Raw genomic sequence first — 25,464 nt, forward strand, 5'->3', positions numbered from 1 at the left:
TGGTTGCTGATATCGATGTTGTTGTTTTTGTTGTTGGTGATGGTTATTGTTGTTTTTTTGGTGGTGCTATTGGATAAACTGTTCTTCGTTGACTGGCTGGCTGGACTACTTGGTCGACCTACTCCCCGTATTTCGTATTTGTGTGTGCAAGTGTGTGTGTGTTTACCATTCTGCTTCTGTTAGGTTCGGTGGCGTTACGGCTGTTTTTCAATTCACACACCGTATTTAGCTCACTCGCGACTCTTTCTTGCAACGGTTGGTGTTCAGTTACAGATGATTGTGCGACCAAAGCGTACCGTGTACAACACCGTTCCCCGTTACGTAAAAACGTGAATCCGTGAAACGTAGAACAGAATTCAATTTATCAAAAAATAAACCAAAATACAGTAGCTGGTACTTATTTGGTTGGTAGTAGCAAAACCGTAACTCATTATCGTGCAAGTTGTGGATCCGATAAGCCACAATCTTCTTTATAAAAATTTAAATTGAAGTTGCATAAGTGATTAAGTGTGAAACTCTATGCGGAATAAAAAATACAAAAAAAATAAAATAAAACAATTTGGAATACGGAATAACATTTTTAAAACAACAACAAGAAATTGTTTACATCGTTTACCAAATTTTGTTTTAAAATTAAAACAAACAAGTGCAAACTAAATTTCTAACAAACCAAAGGATAATTTTTCCCAGTTTATTCAAATATTATTAGGTAAGTGACCATGAACTCGAAACTTGATGTTTGACCCCCCTCCTCCCCCTTGCCTTCATTGCCACTGTATTTGCAATCTAGCTGATTTATGTTAATAACTCGCAGGTCACCAATTAATGAATAATATATTCCGATTTGAAATTTTATGAATGAATATCGGCGCCAAAGTTTTTTTTTTAATGAATGAATTCAAATCTGCGGCTACACCATCATAATCTTCGAACTCTGCAATATCCCATAATCGCATAATCAATATCGGATCTGTTTCATTCATTAATAAATAATTCAATTCAGTTACCATCAACAACAGAAGCAACATCAGCAGTTCAATAATGTATGAGCGAACTATGTAAATTAATTGCCGTTCGACGACTACCTGCTGCAAAGTTATTAGCATAACTTTGAACTGCCTGTTTGTTTTTTATGAATGAACGAACGAAGAAGGGTCAATCAATATTGCCAAATTAGCCAACAAACCATTAGCAGAGGTTTCATTCATAACAAGTCCGTGTGACGGTGCGACGGTCAATCTAATTTGCACTAATCTGTAATTTGCATTCAAACGCTTATCAGCGATCTCACAGGTGGCTTTGATCAGTATCAGCTCGGATTTCAGTGAATCGCAAAACTTTGGTGGTAACACTTGGCCGGATATAAGAAAAAGAAAGTTCGTGGAAGTGCTAAGAAAATTTAAAAAAATGTACTATGTGAAAAACTAATTAGCAAGTACTTGTGTACTAAGTTTCGGTATATAGAAGCGACATTAATGAAATCTAATTATATAAAACATTTTATAATGCACTAGGAACCCATACCGAAAGAAAGGGTTCAGAGTTAAGTGTTGTTATAACATTTCCAAGTTTCTTTTGTGCTTAAAACTGGTGATCTTTTTACAAAATAATATCCAAAAGTGATGACAAAGTAAGTGCATAATTTCGGATTTTGTGAAACTGAACCCCATACAAACTTTGGAAGTAAGATTGTATAGATCGGTAATAAACCTATAAAAAATTTCATAGTCGGAAAATAATTGTGAAACGGTTAGAATAAGTATTAAATCATTAAATGGTGGAAATCTCTCCTGTTATATAGTGAAATATTTGCTTTTCCCGATGACTTCTAATGATAAGTTAAAATTAATTAGATTCAGTACATAAAAAGTCCACTACATGCCTCAGTACATAAGAAACATCGTCGGCTGGTTTTCTAGCTCCGCTTATTTTTTGACAGAGTAAAAATAAAAGAATAAAGAAAAAAGGCATCTTAGTTCGAAATTGGCTCGGCCTTCTTTATTCTTTTATTTGTATTATGTCAGAAATGAAGCGGAGCAAGAAAGCCAGCCGGCGAAACTTCTTATCAACTGAGGCCTTTAGACCTTAAAGCACTCTTTGCATATTGCATATTTAAATTTCAAAAAATTTTGTAATCCGTCAGCCTTAATGCGTAGAGCAGACAAACTATCGATAGTCGGATTATCATTTTGATCACATTAGTAAAGCTTTGGTAATATTGGAATCAGAAGCAATTATGTATATTTTAAATAATTCTTAACAGATAACCCAAATAACTTGTTTTGGTAGCCGACCTTACCTTTGTTTTACGACAGCAATCAAAACGGGTTATCGATAGTTTGTCAGCTCCATACCAAGGATATACGGTCCATTTTGAACAATTTGGATTTGATGCCCGTCTGTCTTGTTAGCTGGAGCGCACGATAACTCTCTAATGGATTACTCGATTGGGCCCTCGTCCAAATTTAGATCAACTCCGGTAACTCCCAAAAATGTTTCGCTAAAATTATGAGCGCGATCAGGTTCGAATATCAGCTTTATCGGTACACTCCTTCAGGTACTTCACACAAAAACTTCAATATGTTTCGCAAAAGCACTGTTTAAGAACATCTATCGGATCAATTTTAACTCTTATCGTAGCATGTTGTCCTCGCAGGCGCTATTACGACGGTACATACTTCCTGAAATAATGGCCTAAAACCTTTTAAAAAACTGCCCGCATCTACTAAAATGACTGATGAGCACGATAACTTATGAATCGAGCATACGATTTGATTAAAAAATCGGAAAATCCCCCCAATCTGGCATCAATTTCCAAGCAGTAGATCTCCAATTGTCTCTGTTTCGTGCTTCGCTTTTTGGAATACCGCGCCTTGTCATCTCTTCATCCACTTGTTTGCGCCATTTATTCTTTGGCCTGCCAATTCTGCGTGCACCGCCATGTGGTTCGAATTTATACGCCTTTTTAGCGGGTTCATCATCGCTCATTCTTATTATATGGCCTAGCCAACGCAATCGCTTCATCTGCTGCATCTACGTTTAACTATATTGATGTCGTTGTATAGCAGATACAGCTAGTGGTTCATACGACATCGATATTCACCGTCAACACAGATCGGTCCGTAGATCTTTCGAAGATTTTTTCTCTCAAACACGCCAAGCACTGCCTTATCTGCTTGCGCAAGTACCCAGGCTTCGGAACCATACATCAGCACGGGTAGTATCAGTGTTTTGTAAAGCGTTATTTTTGTTTGACGAGTTGTGGCTTTGTTTTTAAGTGCTTCCTTAAGTCAAAGTGGCACATGTTGGCCAATACAATTCTTCTTTTTATTTCACAACTCGGCGATGCCGAGGTATACGAAGTCTTTTACTACCTCAAAATTATAGGAACCAACTTCAACAGTTGGTCCGATCTCAATTGAAGCATTGCGCGTCGACACCATCAGCTTGGTCTTCCCGCTGTTTACCGCCAGACGCACTTTAGCAGATTCTCCTTCGACCTTCATAAAGGTATCGGTTACTTCTTTTACTGATCGTCCCATGATGTCTATATCATCAGCATAAGCAAGTAACATGTGGCTATTGGTGTAGATTGTGCCACTTCTTTTGACGTTTCCCTCTCGTATAACCTTTTCTAGCAGGATGTTGAAAAGACCACACGAAAGGCTGTCTCCTTGGCTGAAACCTCTTTTGGTACAAAACTCTTCGGAGAGGATCTTTCCTATTTTAATTGAAGATCTTGTGTCAGTTAGAGTCATTTTACAAAGCCGGATGAGATTTGCGGGGATACCAAATTCAGACATTGCTTGGAATACCTTTGAACGTAGCGGGCTGTCGAAGGCTGCTTTATAATCGACAAAAAGGTGGTAGGCGTGGATCAGCATCTCTTGGGTCTTCTCCAGGATTTGCCGCAGGGTAAATATCTGGTCAATGGTGGACTTGCCAGCTCTAAAGCCGCATTGGAATGGTCCAATTATTTCGTTGACCATTGGCTTTAGTCGTTCGCACAATATTCCTGACACTATCTTGTAGGCGATAGGGAGAAGACTTATGCCCCTATAGTTGGAGCATGAAGTCTTATCTGCTTTCTTATGGATGGGACACAGGATGCTCAGGTTCCAATCGTCGGGTACGCGTTCTTCCCGCCAGATGGAGCTAACTAGCTGATGCAAACATCTTATCAGCGTGTCGGCTCCGGTTTTTAACAGCTCATCCGGTGGGCCATCAGCTCCTGCGGCCTTATTATTGCTGTCTTTACCTCATCTTGGCCGGGTGGTATGCATTCAATACCATCTTCTGGGATTGGATCTGTGGTATCTTCGTCGACTTCGTTACTATTGGATACCAACAGTTTGGAAAAATGCTCTTTCCATATCCTTAGCACACTATCTGTATCAGTTACCAGATTACCTTGCTGGTCTCTACAGGAGGATGTGCCAGTTCCAAAGCCATCAGTTTGATGTTTCACTCTTTGATAGAATTTTCGCACTTCATTCTGTCTCCTGTACATCTCGATTTGTTCACACTCCCGCTTTTCCATCTCTCTCTTTTTCCTGCGGAAAAGACGTTTCTCCTCTCTCTTTTTCTCCCGATACCTCTCTCGTGCGCTACGCGTTGCTACTGATTGTAAAGTATCCCTATATGCCGCATTTTTCTCCTCAGTAGCAGCACGACACTCCTGGTCATACCATGGATTCCTTGGAGGAGGTCTCTGGTATCCAAGTACTGATTTTGCGGCTGTTTGCATGGAGTCGGCAATGTTTGTTGTCCTGATATTTTATCGGATAATAACTATCGAAATTAATGACTCCCAAAATTGCTTTTGCATTCTATTGCTGTTTAAAACCACTTTTCGAATTGTGATGGCGTGTTAATGGCGGGTACTCATTGTGATTTAGACTAGAGATGGTCCATCAGATAATGCGACGTTTATGACTTGCATTCATGCATAGGAAATTTTTTTGATTTTTGATCATTTCATGTCATACTTCCATATGAATCTCTGGTGACGGTACGAATAAATATTGGTGAAAATTACCTTTGACTGATTATTGGATTATTAGTGTAACTTGTCTCCCTTCTCTGGCATATTTCCAAGAAACAATTGTTCATCGGGTATAGGCCAACTAGTCGCTCACGCTCTTGCATTTAGTACTCTCCTTCTAACATGAGGTTAGTTCTAGCTGACATGTTCTATCATCTCTCAGTGACAAAACTTTCTCATTTACAAAACCTATTTAAACCAATACGGCCAATTTCAAAAATAAATGGGTGCCTTTTTACCTGTTATTTGTGACATTTGCGACGTTTACAACTTTAGGACAGTCTTTCGACTAACAGTCACCATACTGGACCATTCCTAATTATGCAAAGTTAGGCGAAATTTTTATTTTTTTTTTTGGAGAATTCGATTTTTCAAATTAATAAATTATTCCAGTAGCTACTGGTTAGATATTATCTTGACTATTTATCTCATGAAAAATCTATATTAGAAGAGGTTTCCTTTTAAAAACGATATTCAAAAATATGACCTCAAAAAAGGCTTAAAGGCACTTTTGATTATCTCTCCCCCAAAAGATTAACAAATTATCTTCAAATTTCAACTTTGTTAATGTTTAAATTAAGGAATTGATTTTAATTCCATTAATCACCAAATCTAATGGACGTGAATTTTGTCTGCTCTAGCAATGTCGTGATCCACATTTACAGGTCCATTGACAAAATCTACGAAAGCCCATTTTTGGTATAAAATTGTAAATCCAATTCAATCGGCCAAACTTCAAAAGATTTGTACGATCTAATTATGTGGAACACACCATCTATAACGAAATTTGTCATTTGGACAAAAGAAAAAAAAATTAAAATTCATTAATGAATTTAACAGAGCGAGCGTATGGGGGAGGGAGTTAGTGTAACGCTGTAAGTTAAGCAGAAACTAATAATGTGTATTAGGTTGGGGTGGTAAAGGGAAAATATGAGATTTAAACTTACAACAACTTATACCACGAACGACTCCAATTTATAGAAAAGTTATATTCTGTCGTAATGCGCACAAAATGTCCAGAATTTTTCTAAGGGCCTTAGGGATCGTAAGCGAAAACAATATGAAAATTGAAGTTCAGATTATGGAAAAAACTAATGCCACTAAAATTCTTCCTTTTGACGACACCAATTTATAGAAAAGTTTTTTATATATGTGCTAAGAAAATCCGATGAATTTTTCTGAGGACCTTGGACTGCAATTTGAATTTGGGTATTCAGTGTCCAAGACAGGTATACATCATTCAGATTATGAGTTGAGATATTCAGAAGTCTTTGGGTTCAAATACTTGCAAGAACATAGTCACATTTTTAAGAGTTGTTAATTATGTTAGGAAATATCATGAAGTGAGATTGAAGTTTCTATTGTTGCTAGAAGGGGGTAGTGGAGAATCTCGCTATTTGCCATGAACACACAGATAAAGTATATAAAAGAAATCATATCATACTTTCGGAAATAATATTTATGTAACAATATAAAAATACATTTGGTTGCTATAACTATATTGTGATTTCAAGCACAATAATATGTTGCAGCAATCAAATACCTTTTTATATAATTACCATAAATATTGTTATCTTTATTTTTCAAAATACTATCCTAAAAGGGAATATTGTTGTGTTAAAAAGATATGATTCTAGTGACCATATTCTCTGTGTGGACATTAGGGTTATGTAATTTTTGCAACCTCATATCCCTGTATCATAGCGTGATGAGTACATAAGAGTACATAAAATCTTAATTATAAGGTGATTCTGTGAAAAAACCTCACGCATAAAATTATTTTAAATTTTAAATTTATCAAAATTATGGCCAATATTTTCGATCACTGTAAAGAGATATATAATTGAAAATAAACGTTGTTTTCACTAATTTTCCTTAATTCTGAGAATCATAAAAATGTCGTAAACACTTTTTTTCAAAGATATCATTTTTTAACACAAATAAAAAAAAAATCGAAATTTGTTGAAAGTGCTTTGTGCTTGACTTGTTTAATATTTGAATGGAATTAACCTTATTTTAGTTATTAGTAGGCATAAGTTTATTCATTGTGCAACAAGAAAAAAATCTTGAAATTTTTTTGCACTTCATAATTTTTTTCAAAAAAATATTTTTTTTAATCGATTTCTGAGTGAACTTTTTTATATTTCAATGAAATAAACGTTATTTCAGTGATTAATAGGCCAAAGTTCATGCATCCGTGCTACAGGAAATCATTTTTGAGAAAAAATGTCGGAAAGTCATAACCCTAGTGGACATAGCAAAAAAGTAGATAAGTGGTTTAACCACTGCTGAAACCTGCCTTGTGGAGATGTTGCCTGTGAGATGAACGTAGAGCTATTTAGAAAAATGTTGAGCAAGTATAGCTTTAAATTTTAGTGCGCTTTCTGCTACACAGAAGAAAAAACTTTTCCGATAAATAGTTTTATCAAAATTTTTAGTTTGTAACTAACTAAAATTAACTAACTTTTTGAAAAAGGAAGAAATAAAAGTTATTATATTTTCAAGAAATAACTACGTGAACAAAAAGCACCGCAACAAAAAAAGGTTTGGGGTAATGTTTGATAAACACGTTTGTTAATATAACAATTAGTTTATCGGCAAAAAATCAATCAAAATTTAATTGAATATTTGAATTTGTTTATCAAATTACCACTCTATTCTAAATTTGACAATTTTGAAAATTTTGCTTGCAAAACCTCTAGTGGCCCAACGAAATGAATTTCTGTGCACGTTAACGATTCTAACCACTCGAATATCCACTAATCCGCTTACATATTTCCTGTTACACTTAACGATACATTTAGATTAACGTGACAAAGAAGAAGCAACAACAACAAGCAACCATATAATATGCAAATTACCTGTAGAAGATATATCAATTAGTAAAAAAATGAATTTAAAAAATTAAAAAAAAGAAATACACGGGGGATAAGCGTAAGATATTGCCGTGGAAACATCATAATATTTTAAAACAAATGCATTGAATTGTTTAACCCCCCCAGTTAAGGTTTAGGGAAAAACTTCAGCTTCTGTTTTGTACATCATAGGCTTTGTTAAAGCCGACGGCATTAATCTGCCCTTACCTCAGATGATTCCCATACAAATATTATCACTCAATATTATAACCCCATAACATTTATAGATACAAGTGGAAGAGCGGAGAGGGGAAAAGGAAACAGAAAAATACGGAGGGCTATCTCAAACAACGCACAGCCGGTGTGTGGATAATAAAAATCAATTTTCATATAATTATTTATTGGATTGATTAACTAATTTGAATATTGACAACAAACCAGGCTGGGTCGTTTAACATCTGTAGCTAGCTGTACGGCTGACGATTGTCACAGATGTTAACGGCAGAGTCTATCTTTCTTTTTTTTCTTTCTTTCTTTCTTTCGTTTCTGTTGATCTAGACCGCCTCAACCATTAATGATTATTGTGGAACGACTTAATTAACAATAAAAGTGGAACTGATTTCGTATTATTTGAAAATGTTTGTTAATCTTTTTTTGCTAAGCTCCTCTTGGCTCTTGAACTTTTTGGTTATTTATAAAAATTCAAAAAAAATAATGTTTTATTTTTCGAGAAAAACAATTTCGTTTACTGTTTTTGTTAAGGTCTATCTCAATTTTTGCTCTTGCATGTGTTTGCATATGATTTGTGTCGTGATGTAGAAGTAGTCAAAAAGAGTTAAACAAAATTTACATATATCATAAAATTATATTGTTTATTGCCTATATACGATTCAACTTTTTCTTCCTCTCGCTCTCTCGATCCAAAATGATGGCTATTTGCATTTATATATAAAAAAAGATATCGTGGGAAATTCGAACATGAATCAAGTTGATCATCTTCGAAAAAAACATTAAAATTCGATATGGCACTAAGGTGGATACTAAGGGAGGGAATGGAATGGGGAGCTTGAATTAAAGTTTGTATACTAGTCTCAAAAATAGTTAGATCGCTTAAATTTAAGTTCGCGAGAAATATATATTGCTTTAACACTCTGATCTTAGGTATCCACTTTACATGCCACACATCTTCACTTGAACTTAGCTGAAGCCACCAGATACGTCGGATTTAAATGCTTGAATGTCGCCTTTTATGCCACACACACACACATTCCATGTATTCCAAATCCATTTAATTAAGTGTTATCAACATTCGAATTGGACTTAATTTACATGTTTAAACACAAACAAGTGGACAACAGGATAACTGGATTACACATTCACACAAATTTTCACTTTAGCATGAAAAAAACAAGCGACCTGTTCATGGAGTCCTTTTCGAAAAAATAAAACAACAGCTACTTTGTGTTAAAAATAAATGGGGGTTTGTACAACTTAATTGCTGAGCATTGTTGTAGTTAAATACACACATTTGCTATGACGCTAACTGGCCAACAGCTATTAATAAGCTCTTGTGAAAAGCACCACCAAGCGAGAAAGGAGGGGGATTTTCCTTTTGCGTTTTTATTAACTATTTACAACCTGAAAAACGAAATCTTAACGGAGTTTTTCTACGCTGACCTTTAATGTTTTTCGTTTTTTGTTCGCTACCATTCCTTCTAAGAGCACCCACCAGCTGTTCCCCCCTTGGTTTCTCATGCGAGGGCGTATATATGAGTGATTTGAAATAAAATAAAAAACTAAATTTATAGGATTTTCATGCATGTTGACAGGCGTTGCACTATAAAACCATTCAAAATGAAAAGGAAACGGAAGTAATTCGGTTGGCTTTCATGAAAGAAAATGTGAACAAATTTGCATATCTCTAACATTTTGCTTTAATTTCAATGTCCTTTTTTTGTCGAAAAAAAGGAATACATATTTGGTCGCCAAAAATCTAAAACATGAGCTTTATGGTTTGTTTTGGAGGTAAGCCGTATTCCAAATGTGGTCAAGAATTTGCATAAATTGCCCTTTTTTTATTACAACAATCAACGACATGCAATGCAGAAAAGAATTCATTTAAGGTTGTTCAGGTTATAAATCAAAATAATTTTTGTTAAGATTTTTAGAGGAAGGGTTTTGTAGGGAGATATATGGGTTATTCTATGGGGCTAAGGATGTTTCAAAATACAAAATATTTTACAAGATGTTTTTCATTTGATTAAATGCAGCCCTGGCTTAATCTTGGCTAGATGTGTACCCTCACAGTTGTTTGTATTCTACCTGATACCTTACCCTGATACCAATACCAATATGGGCGCACAATCTATGAAGTTCGCCATGTACTATGCAAAGATTGGTTCAAACATATAGGACTGTGTTTGACGATGCAGCCTAAGTTATCGCAATACCTATTGATATCTTAGCAAGTGAACTGAAGACGTAGCATTATCGAGTGTCAAAATAGGTGGTCAACATATACAAAAGGTAGATGGACGTATTCGCTGATACGAAATGTGGAGACATTGTCAAATAGGCGACATGCATACCAAAGTTTTATCTCGCTCAGTTCTCTTCGGACATGAACCCCATTTTGGCGCCAGGTGTTCATGCAATATCAAATACTAGTTGGTGAAATAAATGCTCAACGATGCCTCTATCTCACGATATAAAACATGGCGATCTTAAATTATCCGTTCACGCACGGCTTAAATTTTTTGTAGCACAACGGCCGTTTTTGGACCACCTTCACGGCCTTCGGTTTTTATCGAGTGTCGGTCACGATTGAATTCATTAAACCAGGGTTTTATAGCGATATAGGATGGTCCTTACTGACATACAAAGATTTAATATGATCGATGCACTCTTACCGTGATAATCCACGTCGAAAGTTGCTCGAAAATTTTCACCAATTAATTCAATTTTTTTTGGTAAATCAAGTCACTGTTAACAACTCAACACGTGGTCGTACGACAAACAGTACTGAGAACGTTTATGCTAAAAAATGTCAAAATTTTCAATGGAAATGTAAAATGGCATCTAGCAACATTGCGTGTTGCCTAGGCCGGAAACTTTTCTAATCCCCCCTCGTATCGTCTTGACCTTGACTGCTCCCCGTAATTGTCCTTGCAGTGTGGAACATTTGGAAGACCCATGCCATATTTTCGTTTTGTGTCCGCGATTCAGTGTAGAGCGGTCAAACTTAAAGCAGCAACTTAACAGTGAAGTCCGGGTAGAAAACATAATTGAAACAATGATAATGTCCCTCAACGATTGGGAGTATGTATGTGAGTACGTGAAGACAATAATATTTGAATTACGCAGGCAAGACGAGATTCGAAGGGGAATGACAAGTAGCAACAAGTAAAAAAGTGTCAGTCGGCTTTGCCGACAGATACATACCCTCAGCCAATGTGAAGCGAAACTTTTAGCTCCGGGCAGATCGAATGTATTTCAGGTCTCTTCAGAATTTGGACTTTTTTGGACATTTGAACTTGCCGACAACAATGTGGAATAGCAATTAATGGCACTGAGACACAAATGCTGAACTTTAGTAGGGCAGGTACTCTTAGGGAGGACCGATATGGGCCATTTTAGAAGTTAAACTAAATTTTGATAAAATATTAGGAGAACCAAAGTTTGGACCAAATTGGTTGCCCCATTCAAGTGAGATCCAAAGTGATATTTTTTAAATATTGGGAAGAAGTACCGAAAGTTGTGGACCAGTATTGCCCATGTGACTAAGTTTGGATATAACATGACGAAGACAAAATGTTGGACCAAATCGGTTGAGAGTTATGGTGTTCTCCGACCGCCACATATGGTGACATAGGGGGTTTTTACACCTTTCGGACTGTTTTCGCAAGAAATATGGACTTGCCCCTGAAAAAACTTTTACCGTCGTAATGGAGGTAGCGAATGCAAATCGCTTCAACAAAAATCAAACTGATTCGAGAGCAGGTCTTAAAGTGAACTTATCCGAAATTTTGTGTGAGAGGTACCAGAAGGAGTAGACAAATTTAGTCCATATTCGAACCTGATCTATATCTGGTAGATATATTAGGATGTGCAAAGTATGGATAACATCGGTCACTCCCTTCAAGAGTTATCGTGCGCAAAATTTTTCCGAACATTTCTGAAGTTTTGTGGGGGAGGTACCTGAAGGAGTGGACCGATATAGCCCATCTTCAAATTTAAACTATGTTTTGGTAAAATATTACAATGGCCAAATTTTGGACCGAATCGACAGATTCGACACTACACAAGGTGTCATAGGGGCGTTTTGCACCTTTCCGGCCATTTTCTCGGGAAGAATGGACTTGCCCCTAATGAAACTTGTACCGTCGTATGGGGGAAGTGAATACAAGTTGTTGCAACAAAAATCAAAGCGATTCGAGTGCAGGTCCTAAACTGAACTTGTCCGAAATTTTGTGTCGGAGGTACCATATTGGAATCTCATCTAAGTCTGGTAGAAATTTTACGATGTGCAAAGTATGGACCAAATCGGTTACTCCCTTCAAAAGTTATCGTGCCTACAAATTTTCCGAAAATTTTGGAACTTTTGTGGGGGAGGTACCGGAAGGAGTGGACCGATATAGCTCATCTTCGAACTTAATTTAAGTTTGGACAAAATATTTCGAAAGCCAAAATTTGAACCGAATCGGTTTATCCGTTCGAGAGTTATCGTGCGCACCAGCCAGCCAGACAGACAGACGGACGGACATTGCTTAATCAACTCCAAATTGTCGGAAACACATTTCGTCCAAACATACTTGGGTCTAAAACCATTATTTCGATAAGGCACATTTTGCCCGTATGAAAGTGTATATACCCTTTCTAGCCTAAAGGCTGAGGGTATGATGATTTTAGAATATTCCCCCTGCGACGAAATGCTTTTGCGGTGGTACTACAGGGAGGGTGGATCAGATTAAATGGTTTATTTTAGCGTATTAAAGTCGCTCGCACTCTTGATGAACCTGGGCTTGAACCTGGGGTATCCTCATCGGCGCCCACGTTTGGTACTAAAAGCTTGATAAAGTGCCCCATCCGGATCCTCTGTACACTGTCCATATCATTTACTAGATTCCTTTCAATATCTTTGCAGGACAATGTGCGTGCACCATAACCTCCAGTGTGACATACACTCTGGTAAAATAATCTGACTTTATTCTCCATCTATATCGAGTTTCAAACGCACAGGGTCTTCCCACTTGTTCTTCTTTCTTCTGAGAATACGCTTCTCCTCTTCTCACGACATTTTTCCTTGGCGGCTCGGGCTGCTACTGACTGCATGGTTGTTCTGTATGTCGCGTTCTTTTCTTCAGTAGCCTAACGACATTCCTGTTCGTACAATGGACTTTTAGCTTGAAAATAGTGGACTAGCTATTCTTTGCCATTGCGCTTCCAAATTATCGGAATAAAGAGTTTCGTCTTCCAGCATGAGAGTAAGTTGAGCAAAGTAGGCAAGTGATATCTTTTGTGTGTGGAAATTCTCGACAACCACCATCCGTTCTGTCTTATATCGTAATTTTGCCACAACATTAAGGCGAGCACGTACCTTGGCTGCTACCAGGAAATGATCCGAATCGATGTTCGCTCCTTGATTCGATTGGACATCTATCACATAGAAAGGGTATCTTCCGTCTGTCACAACGTGATCGGTTTCTGATTTTCTGGGGACAGCCAAGTAACCTTCTGTATGTCAAGGTGTTGGAATCTGGTGCCGCTCACTACCATGTTTTATGTCGTTGCAAAATCGATCAGCCGTTGTCGGAAGTTACCTCATGAAGTCCGACCGTGGAACCAAAGATATTTTCCCTACCACGTTTTTGTCGCTGCAAAATTGATCTGTCTCATTCATTCTCGGAAGTTACCTCATGAAGGCTGAACTTCCCTACAGTGGGGACAAAGATATTTTTCCCTCCCAATTTTAACATTAAAATCTCCGGAATAATCTTAGTGTCATGGCCAGGTCATACATATGCTCTTTTTAGGCCCTCTTAAAATATATTCATGGTCTGCTTATCTTTCTCTTCAGTCGGGGAATGGACGCAAATGAGACTGATGTTAAAGAACATTGCTTTTATACGGATTATGGCAATTCTGAATCTGGAGACCAGGGTTTTAAGTCTCAGATTTACCATAAATCACACCCTAGCGTATGTTTCGTTTCTTGGCAGCTATAATAGAGTGCATGGAGCGTACAAGTGAATGAAGAAATGAAAAGGCGCGGTATTCCAAAAAGCGTAGCGAGAAACAGAGAGGAATGGAGATCTTTTCTTAGTTCGGTCTATGGAACAAATGTTCTGTAATGTGCCAGCAAAATAAGTAAGTAAGTATAATAGAGTGCATAATCCTTTGTGATCTTTTTGACTACCCGATTCCATCGCACTTTCTGTAAGGCGATAATATCACCATTGTACTTACCAAGTAAAAGTAAAAGTAAACAGTCTGGACATTCAAGGCGCAGACTCGTAGATCATGTTCGTTAAAACGTTGTCAATTTTAGAGGGGTTTGTCGTTCTTCTTATTCTTTTTTTCATAGTACAATGTTTTTTCTAGGGTAGGTTACCAACCCGGCGCCCAACCCAAGTTTTAATCGTTCTTGTGGCTGAATATTGAGATGAGAGAGGGACCCAGATAAGTCCTGGGCTTTGCGTTGTCACCCTATCAAGACTAGTTTGAATTATTTTATGTTGCATTTTTATCGAAATAATTAGAAAACGTATATGCGAATTATATAGACACAGTCTTGGGTTTTCGACAGCAAAAGCACTGAAAATGTTTGGTTGTATTTCAACTTAGCTATTATTTATGGACTGTGTAGTTAGACAGTGATAGTGGCATTGCAGTCCGCCTTGTGTTTTTGCTCTTTGAAAAAAATATGAACGAAAAGTATAGGACTTAGGAAAAATTCTTCGGCGCTAGTAAAAATGTTTCGATTTAATTTTAATTGCCATACATCTCCGTTATTTTATTTTTTTCTATTGAAAATATTTTTCCTCTTACAAGTTACATTAATTCGTTTATTTTTCTAAGAACCGTGTGGAACACCAACGTAGAATGACTCATATCTCTGTCTAAATATTTGTAAAGTAAAGGTTATATTCATTGACATTATTATCGATTTTAATGGGATTTGTTGTGAGATTTCAATTTCCAACAAAAGAAAACTAATAGAATAAACGTTTAATTTTTTATATTCTTGCCAATAAAAAAAACAAAAACAAAACAAATTCTCTAAAATATTTATTTCTAAAACTGAATTAATTTTTCCGTTTTTCTTTCTTCTCTACATGATTTAATTTCAGTCATTAACACCGTAAGTTCGTGGAATAAAAAGGCATAAAACACCAACTAAAACAACGTAAAATCGTCAACTCAATCCAGTTTTAAGCATCAGAAGAAACCAAAAAACGTCATCATCCATCTATACGCCACCATTCACAAATTGCCACCAAACATCATCGTCGCCGTTTGTGGTCGTCATCGCCCCTAGACATTCTATCCTTTGAAAGCCAAACACAAAAAAACGAATAGCGTATAACGGCAGACGACGGAGTTAACGCTCATAAAAATTCAAGCAACCTACAGCTACAGTTGATTTGATTTGCTTGGCTTTACTGCTGTACTGTTGCTTATTTTATAGCTTCCAAAATACTCTCACTGGACTTTGGAGATACCATAGCTGTGATTAGGCCAGACCACTGTTGACGTCTCATTAAAACGTAACGCTCGGTCGTTCGCTCGTTTGTAGGCTCCAAAGAACAAAACCACAATACAAACACCATAATGCCGCATACAGGTAAGTCCAAACATCAAATTCTGCGTCTCTGTGTTTGCTAGGGGAAAGGGTGCTGGGGACTTAGGGGTGGGGGGGAAATAAATGGGTAATAATGACGCCATTGTAATCATTTCAATTTAATTTTTTATTACAACAAATAAAATAAAACAAAACAACGAAATATATAAACACCCATTTGGATAGAGTGGCTTCATTGTGAGCTTTTAATAAAAAACAAAAGGCGCAGAGAAGAACAAGAGATTTATTTCAATCTTGGCTCCCATTTTACCATAAAAAACAATTTAACACCGTTACAAAAAATGCTGCTACTTAAAGTCAGTGAGTGGCATACCATGTGTGTAACTGTGTAGGAGTTGTTTTGAAGCGTTTTGCTTGCAGCATCTTTTTTTGTACTGGTTTAATGATCTTAGGAGGTATTACTACGCCTTGGTAACATATAATTACCTCTCTGTACTTAAACAAAGACCATGTAATTCCTTAATTGTTTGGACCAAATAACCGACTATTTTTTATGACTCCTTTCCATATTCACGCAACACTATTTTTTTCGGTGTCCGTCCTTTCCATTTTTGTGGAAGGGAAAAACTGTTAACTCTTTGAGTTAACTTCTTATTATAAACTCAAAACCAAGACCAGTTTCATAATGGCCAATATATGAATGACCACACAAACCACCACACACGAATATCTACAAAACAACTACAACAACACCACAGCAGCAATAACAATAACGGCGTTAACAAAGGCAATTTCGTTTCACGGTTATTATTTTTTACGATTAATACTCTCAGGTATCCCAAATGAGTTTTTTTCTGGGTTTTTTTTTTGCCAACCAATATTTTTGTAGTTAATTTTTAATTGTGGCGGGAATTCGAAAAGGGGAGAATCAATGAGAAGGTGGACTTTTTTACAAAAAATGCGTGGCTTACTTAGTTTGCAATCCTTTGGGCTTTAAATAAAAGACTATAAAGTTTTTTTTTACTTGCAAAAAATTTCCGATCATCAAGCTTAACTCTAAACGAGAAAATTAATAAAAAAAAGATCTTTCCTTGGAAAGGGTCTTTATATGCACCCTTTCCTTTCGAAATGGTCTATAGAAGCACCTCTGGATATGGTCTATAGAAGCACCCTTTCCTCTGGATATGGTTTTTAGAAGCACTTTTCCTTCTGAATATGGTCGAAGCACCCTTTCTTTTGAGAAAACGTCTTTCGAAGCACCCTTTCTTTTGAGAAAATGTCTTTCGAAGCACCCTTTCTTTTGAGAAAAGGTCTTTCGAAGCACCCTTTCTTTTGAGAAAAGGTCTTTCGAAGCACCCTTTCTTTTGAGAAAATGTCTTTCGAAGCACCCTTTCTTTTGAGAAAAGGTCTTTCGAAGCACCCTTTCTTTTGAGAAAAGGTCTTTCGAAGCACCCTTTCTTTTGAGAAAAGGTCTTTCGAAGCACCCTTTCTTTTGAGAAAAGGTCTTTCGAAGCACCCTTTCTTTTGAGAAAGGGTCTTTCGAAGCACCCTTTCTTTTGAGAAAAGGTCTTTCGAAGCACTTTTTCTTTTGAGAAAAGGTCTTTCGAAGCACCCTTTCTTTTGAGAAAAGGTCTTTCGAAGCACCCTTTCTTTTGAGAAAATGTCTTTCGAAGCACCCTTTCTTTTGAGAAAATGTCTTTCGAAGCACCCTTTCTTTTGAGAAAAGGTCTTTCGAAGCACCCTTTCTTTTGAGAAAAGGTCTTTCGAAGCACCCTTTCTTTTGAGAAAAGGTCTTTCGAAGCACCCTTTCTTTTGAGAAAAGGTTTTTCGAAGCACCCTTTCTTTGAGAAAGGTCTTTCGAAGCCCCCTTTCTTTAAGAAAGGGTCTTTCGAAGCACTCTTTCTTGGAGAAGGGTGACGTTCGAAGCACCCTTTCTTGGAGAAAGGTGACGTTCGAAGCACCCTTCCTTTGGAAAAGGGTCTTTCAAAGCAACCTTTCTTTCAGAAATGGTCTTTCGAAGCATCCTTTCTTTCAGAAATCAAAAGAACGAAATCTTTCGAAGCATCCTTTCTTTGGAAAAGGGTCATTCGAAGCATCCTTTCTTTGGGAAAGGGTCATTCGAAGTACCCTTTCTTTTGAGAAAAGGACTTTCGAAGCACCCTTTCTTTGAAAAATGGTCTTTCGAAGCGCCCTTTCTTTAGGAAGAAGTCTTTCGAAGCACCATTTCTTCGAGAAAGGGTCTTTCGAAGCACCCTTTCTTTTGAAAAAAAAGGAATTTCGAAGGACATTTTCTTTGAAAATTTGTCTTTAGAATCACTTTTTTATTGGGAAAGGGTCTTTCGAGGCCCCTTTCTTTAAGAAAGGGTCTTCCGAAACACTCCTTCTTTGGTCTTTCGAAGCTCCCTTTCTTTAGGAAAGGGTCTTTAGAAACACCCTTTCTTTAGGAAAGGGTCTTTAGAAACACCCTTTCTTAAGGAAAGGGTCTTTAGAAACACCCTTTCTTTAGGAAAGGGTCTTTAGAAACACCCTTTCTGTGGGAAATGGTCTTTCGAAGCACCCTTTCTTTGGAAAAGGGTACTTCGAAGCACCGTTTCTTTTGGAAAGGGTCTTTAGAAGCACCCTTTCGTTTGGAAAGTGTCTTTAGAAGCACCCTTTCTTTAAGGAAGGGTCTTTAGAAGACACTTGCTTGGGGAAAGGACTTTGATGACACCTTTTTTTCTGAAATTGCCTTTTTTCTCTGGAAACAATCTTTATAGCCACCCTCTCATTTGAAAAATTTCATTAAATTGATTTTTCAATTCGTTTACTTATATTTTTATGTTTTTTTTTAGGTCAAGCTGGTGTTAATCAATTAGGAGGAGTTTTCGTAAATGGCCGTCCCTTGCCTGATTGTGTGCGGCGGCGCATTGTAGAATTGGCTCTGTGTGGTGTTAGACCCTGTGATATATCGCGGCAACTTTTGGTATCGCATGGTAAGTTGAGAAAAAAATCAAGCTAAATTAAATTTCCCAAAAAAAAAAAAAAACAACAAAATGTTGAACTGTTATAAATCTCGAAATAATCTTTTTCAGGCTGTGTTTCAAAAATCTTGACAAGATTCTATGAAACTGGATCCATACGTCCCGGCTCAATTGGTGGCAGTAAAACCAAGGTAAGTTTCATATAAGTTTACCTAAGACTAAACGCTTATCATTTCCAAGCGAATAGGTCGTAAAAAATAACACTCAAAATCCAGTAACAACAACATTAACACTTGACACTTTGTGGTTAAAATCAATATTTACAACAAAATGTCAATAAAACAAAATCCACGTGTGTTTTATTGTTTTTGTTATGAATGGGGTGGGGTGGAGTGGGGAGGGCAGGGTAGTAAATGACCTGATATGTAAATTATTTGCTCGACTAAACCAAAACAAATCACTTCTCCAGCACACTAATAGAAATATAAAAATTCTCCCTCTCCATCTCTTCCCTTTCTCCCCACTATGTTATCGTGGAGTGTTAAACATGGCAATCAGTAACCATTACAAATCAATCTGAAACAAACTCTTCGCTATGCCCCAAATATCGGTTTTTGTTTCGAAATGCAGATAACAAAGAGCTGGCAAAAAATATGGATTTGCTTGTAAAACCTGGAAATCTAACATTACCAATCAAAGATATCAGTTATTAACGGGAGATTGTGAGGTTGTGGGCAGACCGTCAGCTGTTGCGTGACAAGGAATTTCTCAGGGCCTTGTGGCGCAGAACTGTAACCGTAGCTCCCCGTTAGCTGGTTTATTTGCTTAGATGGAACATCAATCAGAGAAACCTTTGATTTATGGTCATGAAAATAATCTCCACAAAATGCCAACTTTACGCCTATAGCAGGCAGCTACTGTTGCTTATGAGTGTGTTTTGGTGTGCGTAGGTGTGCTAATTTAGTGTCATTATTAGCACTGTTTATATCACTGCGTTGTTTTAATAAAGAACCATAAAACCACTGGTAGCAGATAGTTAGCAATTCAAAAAAATGGGATACATAAAGTGTTAGGCTTCCTTGCATTAGGCAGCGAGGAAAATTGTAAAACTATGGAGGAATTGAGGAATCGAACGCAAATGAAATTTAATAAGGCAAAAATAAAAAAGAAATTTATTCTAGTTGTATGTTATTTTGTTGGTCTTTCGAAGCAGCCTTTCTTTGGGAAAGGGTCGTTCTAGGCACCCTTTCATTGAGAAAGGGTCTTTAGAAGCACTCTTTCGTTGGGAAAGGGTCTTTAGAAACACCCTTTCATTGGGAAAGGGTCTTCAGAAGTACCCTTTTCTTGGGAAAGGGTCGTAAAAAGCACAATTTCTTTGGGAAATGGTCTTTAGAAGCACCCTTTCATTGGGAAAGGGTCTTAAAAAGCACCCTTTCTTTGGGAAAGGGTCGTTAAAAGCACCTTTTCTTTGGGACAGGGTCATTAAAAGCACCTTTTCTTTGGAGAAGGGTCTTAAAAAGCACCCTTTCTTTAAGGAATGGTTCTTTGGGAAAGGGTCGTTAAAAGCACCTTTTCTTTGGGGAAGGGTCTTAAAAAGCACCCTTTCTTTAAGGAATGGTCTTCAAAAGCAACCTTTCTTTGGGGAAGGGTCTTAAAAAGCACCCTTTCTTTGGGGAAGGGTCTTAAAAAGCACCCTTTCTTTGGGGAAGGGTCTTAAAAAGCACCCTTTCTTAAAGGAATGGTTCTTTGGGGAAGGGTCTTAAAAAGCACCCTTTCTTTGGGGAAGGGTCTTAAAAAGCACCCTTTCTTTAAGGAATGGTTCTTTGGGGAAGGGTCTTAAAAAGCACCCTTTCTTTGGGGAAGGGTCTTAAAAAGCACCCTTTCTTTAAGGAATGGTTCTTTGGGGAAGGGTCTTAAAAAGCACCCTTTCTTTGGGGAAGGGTCTTAAAAAGCACCCTTTCTTTAAGGAATGGTTCTTTGGGGAAGGGTCTTAAAAAGCACCCTTTCTTTGGGGAAGGGTCTTAAAAAGCACCCTTTCTTTGGGGAAGGGTCTTAAAAAGCACCCTTTCTTTAAGGAATGGTTCTTTGGGGAAGGGTCTTAAAAAGCACCCTTTCTTTGGGGAAGGGTCTTAAAAAGCACACTTTCTTTGGGGAAGGGTCTTAAAAAGCACCCTTTCTTTGGGGAAGGGTCTTAAAAAGCACCCTTTCTTTAAGGAATGGTTCTTTGGGGAAGGGTCTTAAAAAGCACCCTTTCTTTAAGGAATGGTTCTTTGGGGAAGGGTCTTAAAAAGCACCCTTTCTTTAAGGAATGGTTCTTTGGGGAAGGGTCTTAAAAAGCACCCTTTCTTTGGGAAAGGGTCGTTAAAAGCACCTTTTCTTTGGGGAAGGGTCTTAAAAAGCACCCTTTCTTTAAGGAATGGTTCTTTGGGGAAGGGTCTTAAAAAGCACCCTTTCTTTGGGAAAGGGTCGTTAAAAGCACCTTTTCTTTGGGGAAGGGTCTTAAAAAGCACCCTTTCTTTGGGAAAGGGTCGTTAAAAGCACCTTTTCTTTGGGGAAGGGTCTTAAAAAGCACCCTTTCTTTAAGGAATGGTTCTTTGGGAAAGGGTCGTTAAAAGCACCTTTTCTTTGGGGAAGGGTCTTAAAAAGCACCCTTTCTTTAAGGAATCGTTCTTTGGGAAAGGGTCGTTAAAAGCACCTTTTCTTTGGGGAAGGGTCTTAAAAAGCACCCTTTCTTTAAGGAATGGTTCTTTGGGGAAGGGTCTTAAAAAGCACCTTTTCTTTGGGGAAGGGTCTTAAAAAGCAACCTTTCTTTGGGGAAGGGTCTTAAAAATCATCATTTCTTTGGGAACGGGTCCTTAAAAACTCCCTTTGTTTGGAAAAGTGTCTTAAAAAGACCGCTTTCTTTGAGAAGGTGTCTTAAAAAGCACCGTTTCTTTAGGAAAGTGTCTTAAAGAGCACCCTTTCTTTGGGAAAGGGTCTTTAGAATCACCCTTTCTTTGGGAAAGGATCTTAAAAATTACCCTTCATTGTGAAAGGGTCTTTAGAGTCACCATTTCTGTGGGAAAGGATCTAAAAAAGCACCCTTTATTTGGAAAAGGGTCTTAAAAACCATCCTTTCTTTGGGAAAGGGTCTTGAAAAGCAGCCTTTCTTTGGGAAAGGGTCTTAAAAACACCCTTTCTTTGGGAAAGGGTTTTTAGAATCACCCTTTCTTTGGGGAAGGGTCTTAAAAAGCACCCCTTCTTTGGGAAAGGGTCTTTAGTAGCACCCTTTTTTGCGAACGAGTCTTTTGAAGCATCCTTTCTTTGTCCAATAGGAATTTCGAAGCAGCCCTTCTCTGGGAAAGGGTCTTTAGAAGCATCCTTTCGTTGGGAGCGGGTCTTTAGAAGCACCCTTTTTTTATGAAAGGGTCTTTAGAAACACCCTTTCCATGGGAAAGGATTTTTAGAAGCATCTTTTCATTCAGAAAAGGGTCTTGGTAGCTGCTAGTTAAGTTATTTGTATGCAATTCGGGAGAGAATCGAGAGTGTTTTAGTCTTTTAGAAATTAGGTTTAAAATTCCATCAGTTGTTGCTCACCAATGATCTTGGGGGTCATTGTAGAATCGATTCACATCTAAGTTTAAAACTTTAAAGTACACTTTTTGTTTGTCTCTTGCTTCCACCTGTTTTTCGTTTGTTTTGTGTCCTTGCACTTCATTTCTAAGCCCCAAACCACTTAACACTTACTATATACTTCCACCATTGGCACACATACCTAACGCTTATGTATTTATTACCCTTATAAACCCCTAATTAACCATTAACAAAATATTTGGTTAAATGAATGTGAACTGTCATTTAATGGTTAATCAATCTTTTGTCGATAATTAATAAAAAATTAAAGGTTTTGGATTCACACCTAAACCCCTTCAAATACAGCAACTTGAACGACCCACACAAACAACAACACACGTTCTAGAACTAAAGCAACAACAACACCACAAAATCAATCGTCACATAAACACCCACTTTTTTGTAATTATAACAACAACAAAGTTGCTACCTTATCGAGATTTAGAATTGTTCACTTTGTAAAGAACAAAACGTGCATTTAACACCTCTTTTTTTGGTGAGTGAGTGTGTGTGTTCCATTGTTTAAATAATGCTCATATGTACGTCCACCTATGAACAAGCTGGTGCCACTTACATACCCACATTAGCGTGTTCTTTGTGATAGAGATCTCAAGGTATACACGGAACTACCACTTTTATGTTTATTTTTCTTTTTTTTTTAAGAATAATTTCATTTCATGTGTCCGTCCGTCGATCCATAAATAGTTCCGTTTTTATGAATTTTTAATGAATTGCCAAGTCACACGTCATTGAGGGCGGCTGAAGTGTTCTTCATTTGGATATGTGTCCTGTTTGTGTAAAGGGTGTTTCTGTGTATTGTGTAATATAATGAATTGTAAAAGAAAATCCTTTAAAACAGAACAATCATACCGGCACTCATTACATGAAAGAGGCGTCAGAATTGTAAAGCTATTCCGACACCTGCTGGAGGCAAGGTTGATACATAAAACCTAAATACAAAAATTATTAAAATCGTAGACCTTTCATACACAGTGACTCTATACCATATACTCGCATAGCCTTACCCTCGCCCTCTTTAAGTTGAATGAAAAACAAAGCGATTGCATGTCCCTGATATCAATCTGTGGCATTTTGAAACAATTGAAATTTCACGCTTTTTAATTGTTTTGCACTCGCAAACCTGCGACACGAAACTTTAAAGTTTAAAACCCATTTTCCCATTTCACAAGTAGTCTAAATTACTATGAAACCTCTCGCATTTAACAAAATATTAATCTACATTTCTCCCTCTTTCCCATTCTCTTTGCAGCAAGTTGCAACACCCACTGTGGTCAAGAAAATCATACGTCTGAAAGAGGAAAACAGCGGCCTCTTTGCCTGGGAGATTCGTGAACAATTGCAACAACAACGTATTTGTGATCCCAGTTCGGTGCCCTCGATAAGTTCCATAAATCGCATTTTACGTAACAGCGGCTTGTGGACCGATGAAATGACTTCGAATCAACAAAATGCTGCTGCTGCCGCGGCAGCTGCTGCAGCTTCGGGTAATCACACAGCAACTACCGGCAGTACTACACCCTATACATTACCCGCTCATTTGTACAGCAATTCATCAAACCCCCTACCGCAATCCGTTAGCGAGGCAGCCGCCGGATTTCCACATAATCGCTCAGCACATAGCCAACAGGCTATGACCTTGGCCAGCTCCTATCGTTATGCTGATGTCAATATGCCGACGGCTTCCAATGCAGCACATCTAACCACATCAGAACATCCCATTAAACCATCACCAAAACATCCCATGGTGGGTCTGGGGGCCACACCATCCACCTCCACACCTCAACTAACACCCCAGGATCTCTCCTATTCAGCTGCTTTGCAAAAACATTGGTTTTGGAATCCATCTTTGCTCTACTACACCCAACATGTTCAAGCAGCCAGTCAATTTCTACCCTATGCTGCCAGCCATCCGGGACAATCACCATCATCAGCCTATTTCCCAGCCGCTTCAATGCATGGTGGTGGTGGCTATACCAAATCGGAAAGTTCCCTTGATTTGACAACACCCTCAGCTGGTGATACACTCAGTGACTGTGACAGTGGCAAATCATCACCGGCCACCATTAATTTAAGTTCTACCTCCACAACCACCACCAACACAAATAGCCGCAAACGCAATCCATACTCCATTGAAGAGCTATTGAAAAAGCCCGAAAAACGTATGCGCCTGAGTTCAGCACAAAATCACCACTCCCCTTCTGCCGCTTTGAGACTAAGTCCCAAAAAGGAGGACTGCAATGTGAGCATCTGTTCGGCCAGCAGTAGCCACAGCAATCACAGCAACAGCAGCCACATTAGCTGTGTGGGTGACGATAGCTGTGATGGGGCCACAAATCGTTCTCCTGTAAATGCGACGGCCAATACAAACAGTGAAGCGGAGGAAAATTATGAAACTGTGGAAGTTGTCAATTGAGCCACTTGAACCCAAATGGAGTTTATCCCAGTTCTATGTTATTTTGTTGGTAGCTGTTATTTAAGTTATTTGTGTGCAAAGAGAAGCGAGAGTATTTTAGTCCTTTAGAAATTTTAGTTTATAGTTCCATCATGGCAATGGCTGCTCGCTCACCAATGATCTTGAGGATTCATTGTTATTGTAAGCGTATTTATGTATTTTTAGTTTTAGCTAGTTTAAGTAGCATGAATGATTTAGCTTTAGGTGAAAAGTAAAACACAGAATGTGACAAAATATAAGCAAATATTATGAAAATAAAAGCTTGAATTCGAAATTGAAATTTTTGATGGTTTTTGTAAGCAATTAAAAAGAACAGGTAAACCAAACCAACGTTTCGGGTCGTATACGTGCTGACGGTAGTTATACGCACCAGTACACTAAATTTATTAAATTGAAAATTTGTGATTAGAAAACCGTGATTAGAAAAAAACAACTAATGGATATGAGAGTTGGTTTCGTTGACATATGGATGGTATATGAACCTGGGTCTTAGGTAAAGTTGAAAGTACCGGTTATATATCATTGGAGTATTATATTATTCTATTGTTACAACATAACATATTTGACATGGGTTTAACGTATCTTGATCTCACTCAAAGATCTTTTGTAATTAATTATTTTGGGATTTTCTTCACTGCACCCATAAAATGTAGGCATCAAAAATATGTCCTATTATTAACGACACAGCCAGAATGTGCCCAGTGGCCCGTTCAACATGG

General features: G+C 37.7%; 1 protein-coding gene across 1 annotated transcript; it reads left to right on the forward strand.

The window, feature by feature from the left end:
• Positions 1 to 265: 265 nt before the first annotated feature.
• Poxn (paired box pox-neuro) lies at positions 266 to 25,025 on the forward strand. Its single transcript, XM_073956767.1, has 5 exons — positions 266 to 709; positions 15,249 to 15,742; positions 18,532 to 18,672; positions 18,772 to 18,851; positions 23,543 to 25,025. The coding sequence occupies exons 2-5, from the start codon at positions 15,730 to 15,732 to the stop codon at positions 24,704 to 24,706; spliced, it is 1,398 nt and encodes a 465-aa protein (XP_073812868.1). The 5' UTR covers positions 266 to 709; positions 15,249 to 15,729; the 3' UTR covers positions 24,707 to 25,025.
• The last annotated feature ends 439 nt before the right edge of the window (positions 25,026 to 25,464 follow it).

Source organism: Musca autumnalis, unplaced genomic scaffold, assembly GCF_047663935.1.
Source record: "Musca autumnalis isolate F117 unplaced genomic scaffold, ASM4766393v1 scaffold_5, whole genome shotgun sequence".
Classification (NCBI taxonomy): Eukaryota; Metazoa; Arthropoda; class Insecta; order Diptera; family Muscidae; genus Musca; species Musca autumnalis.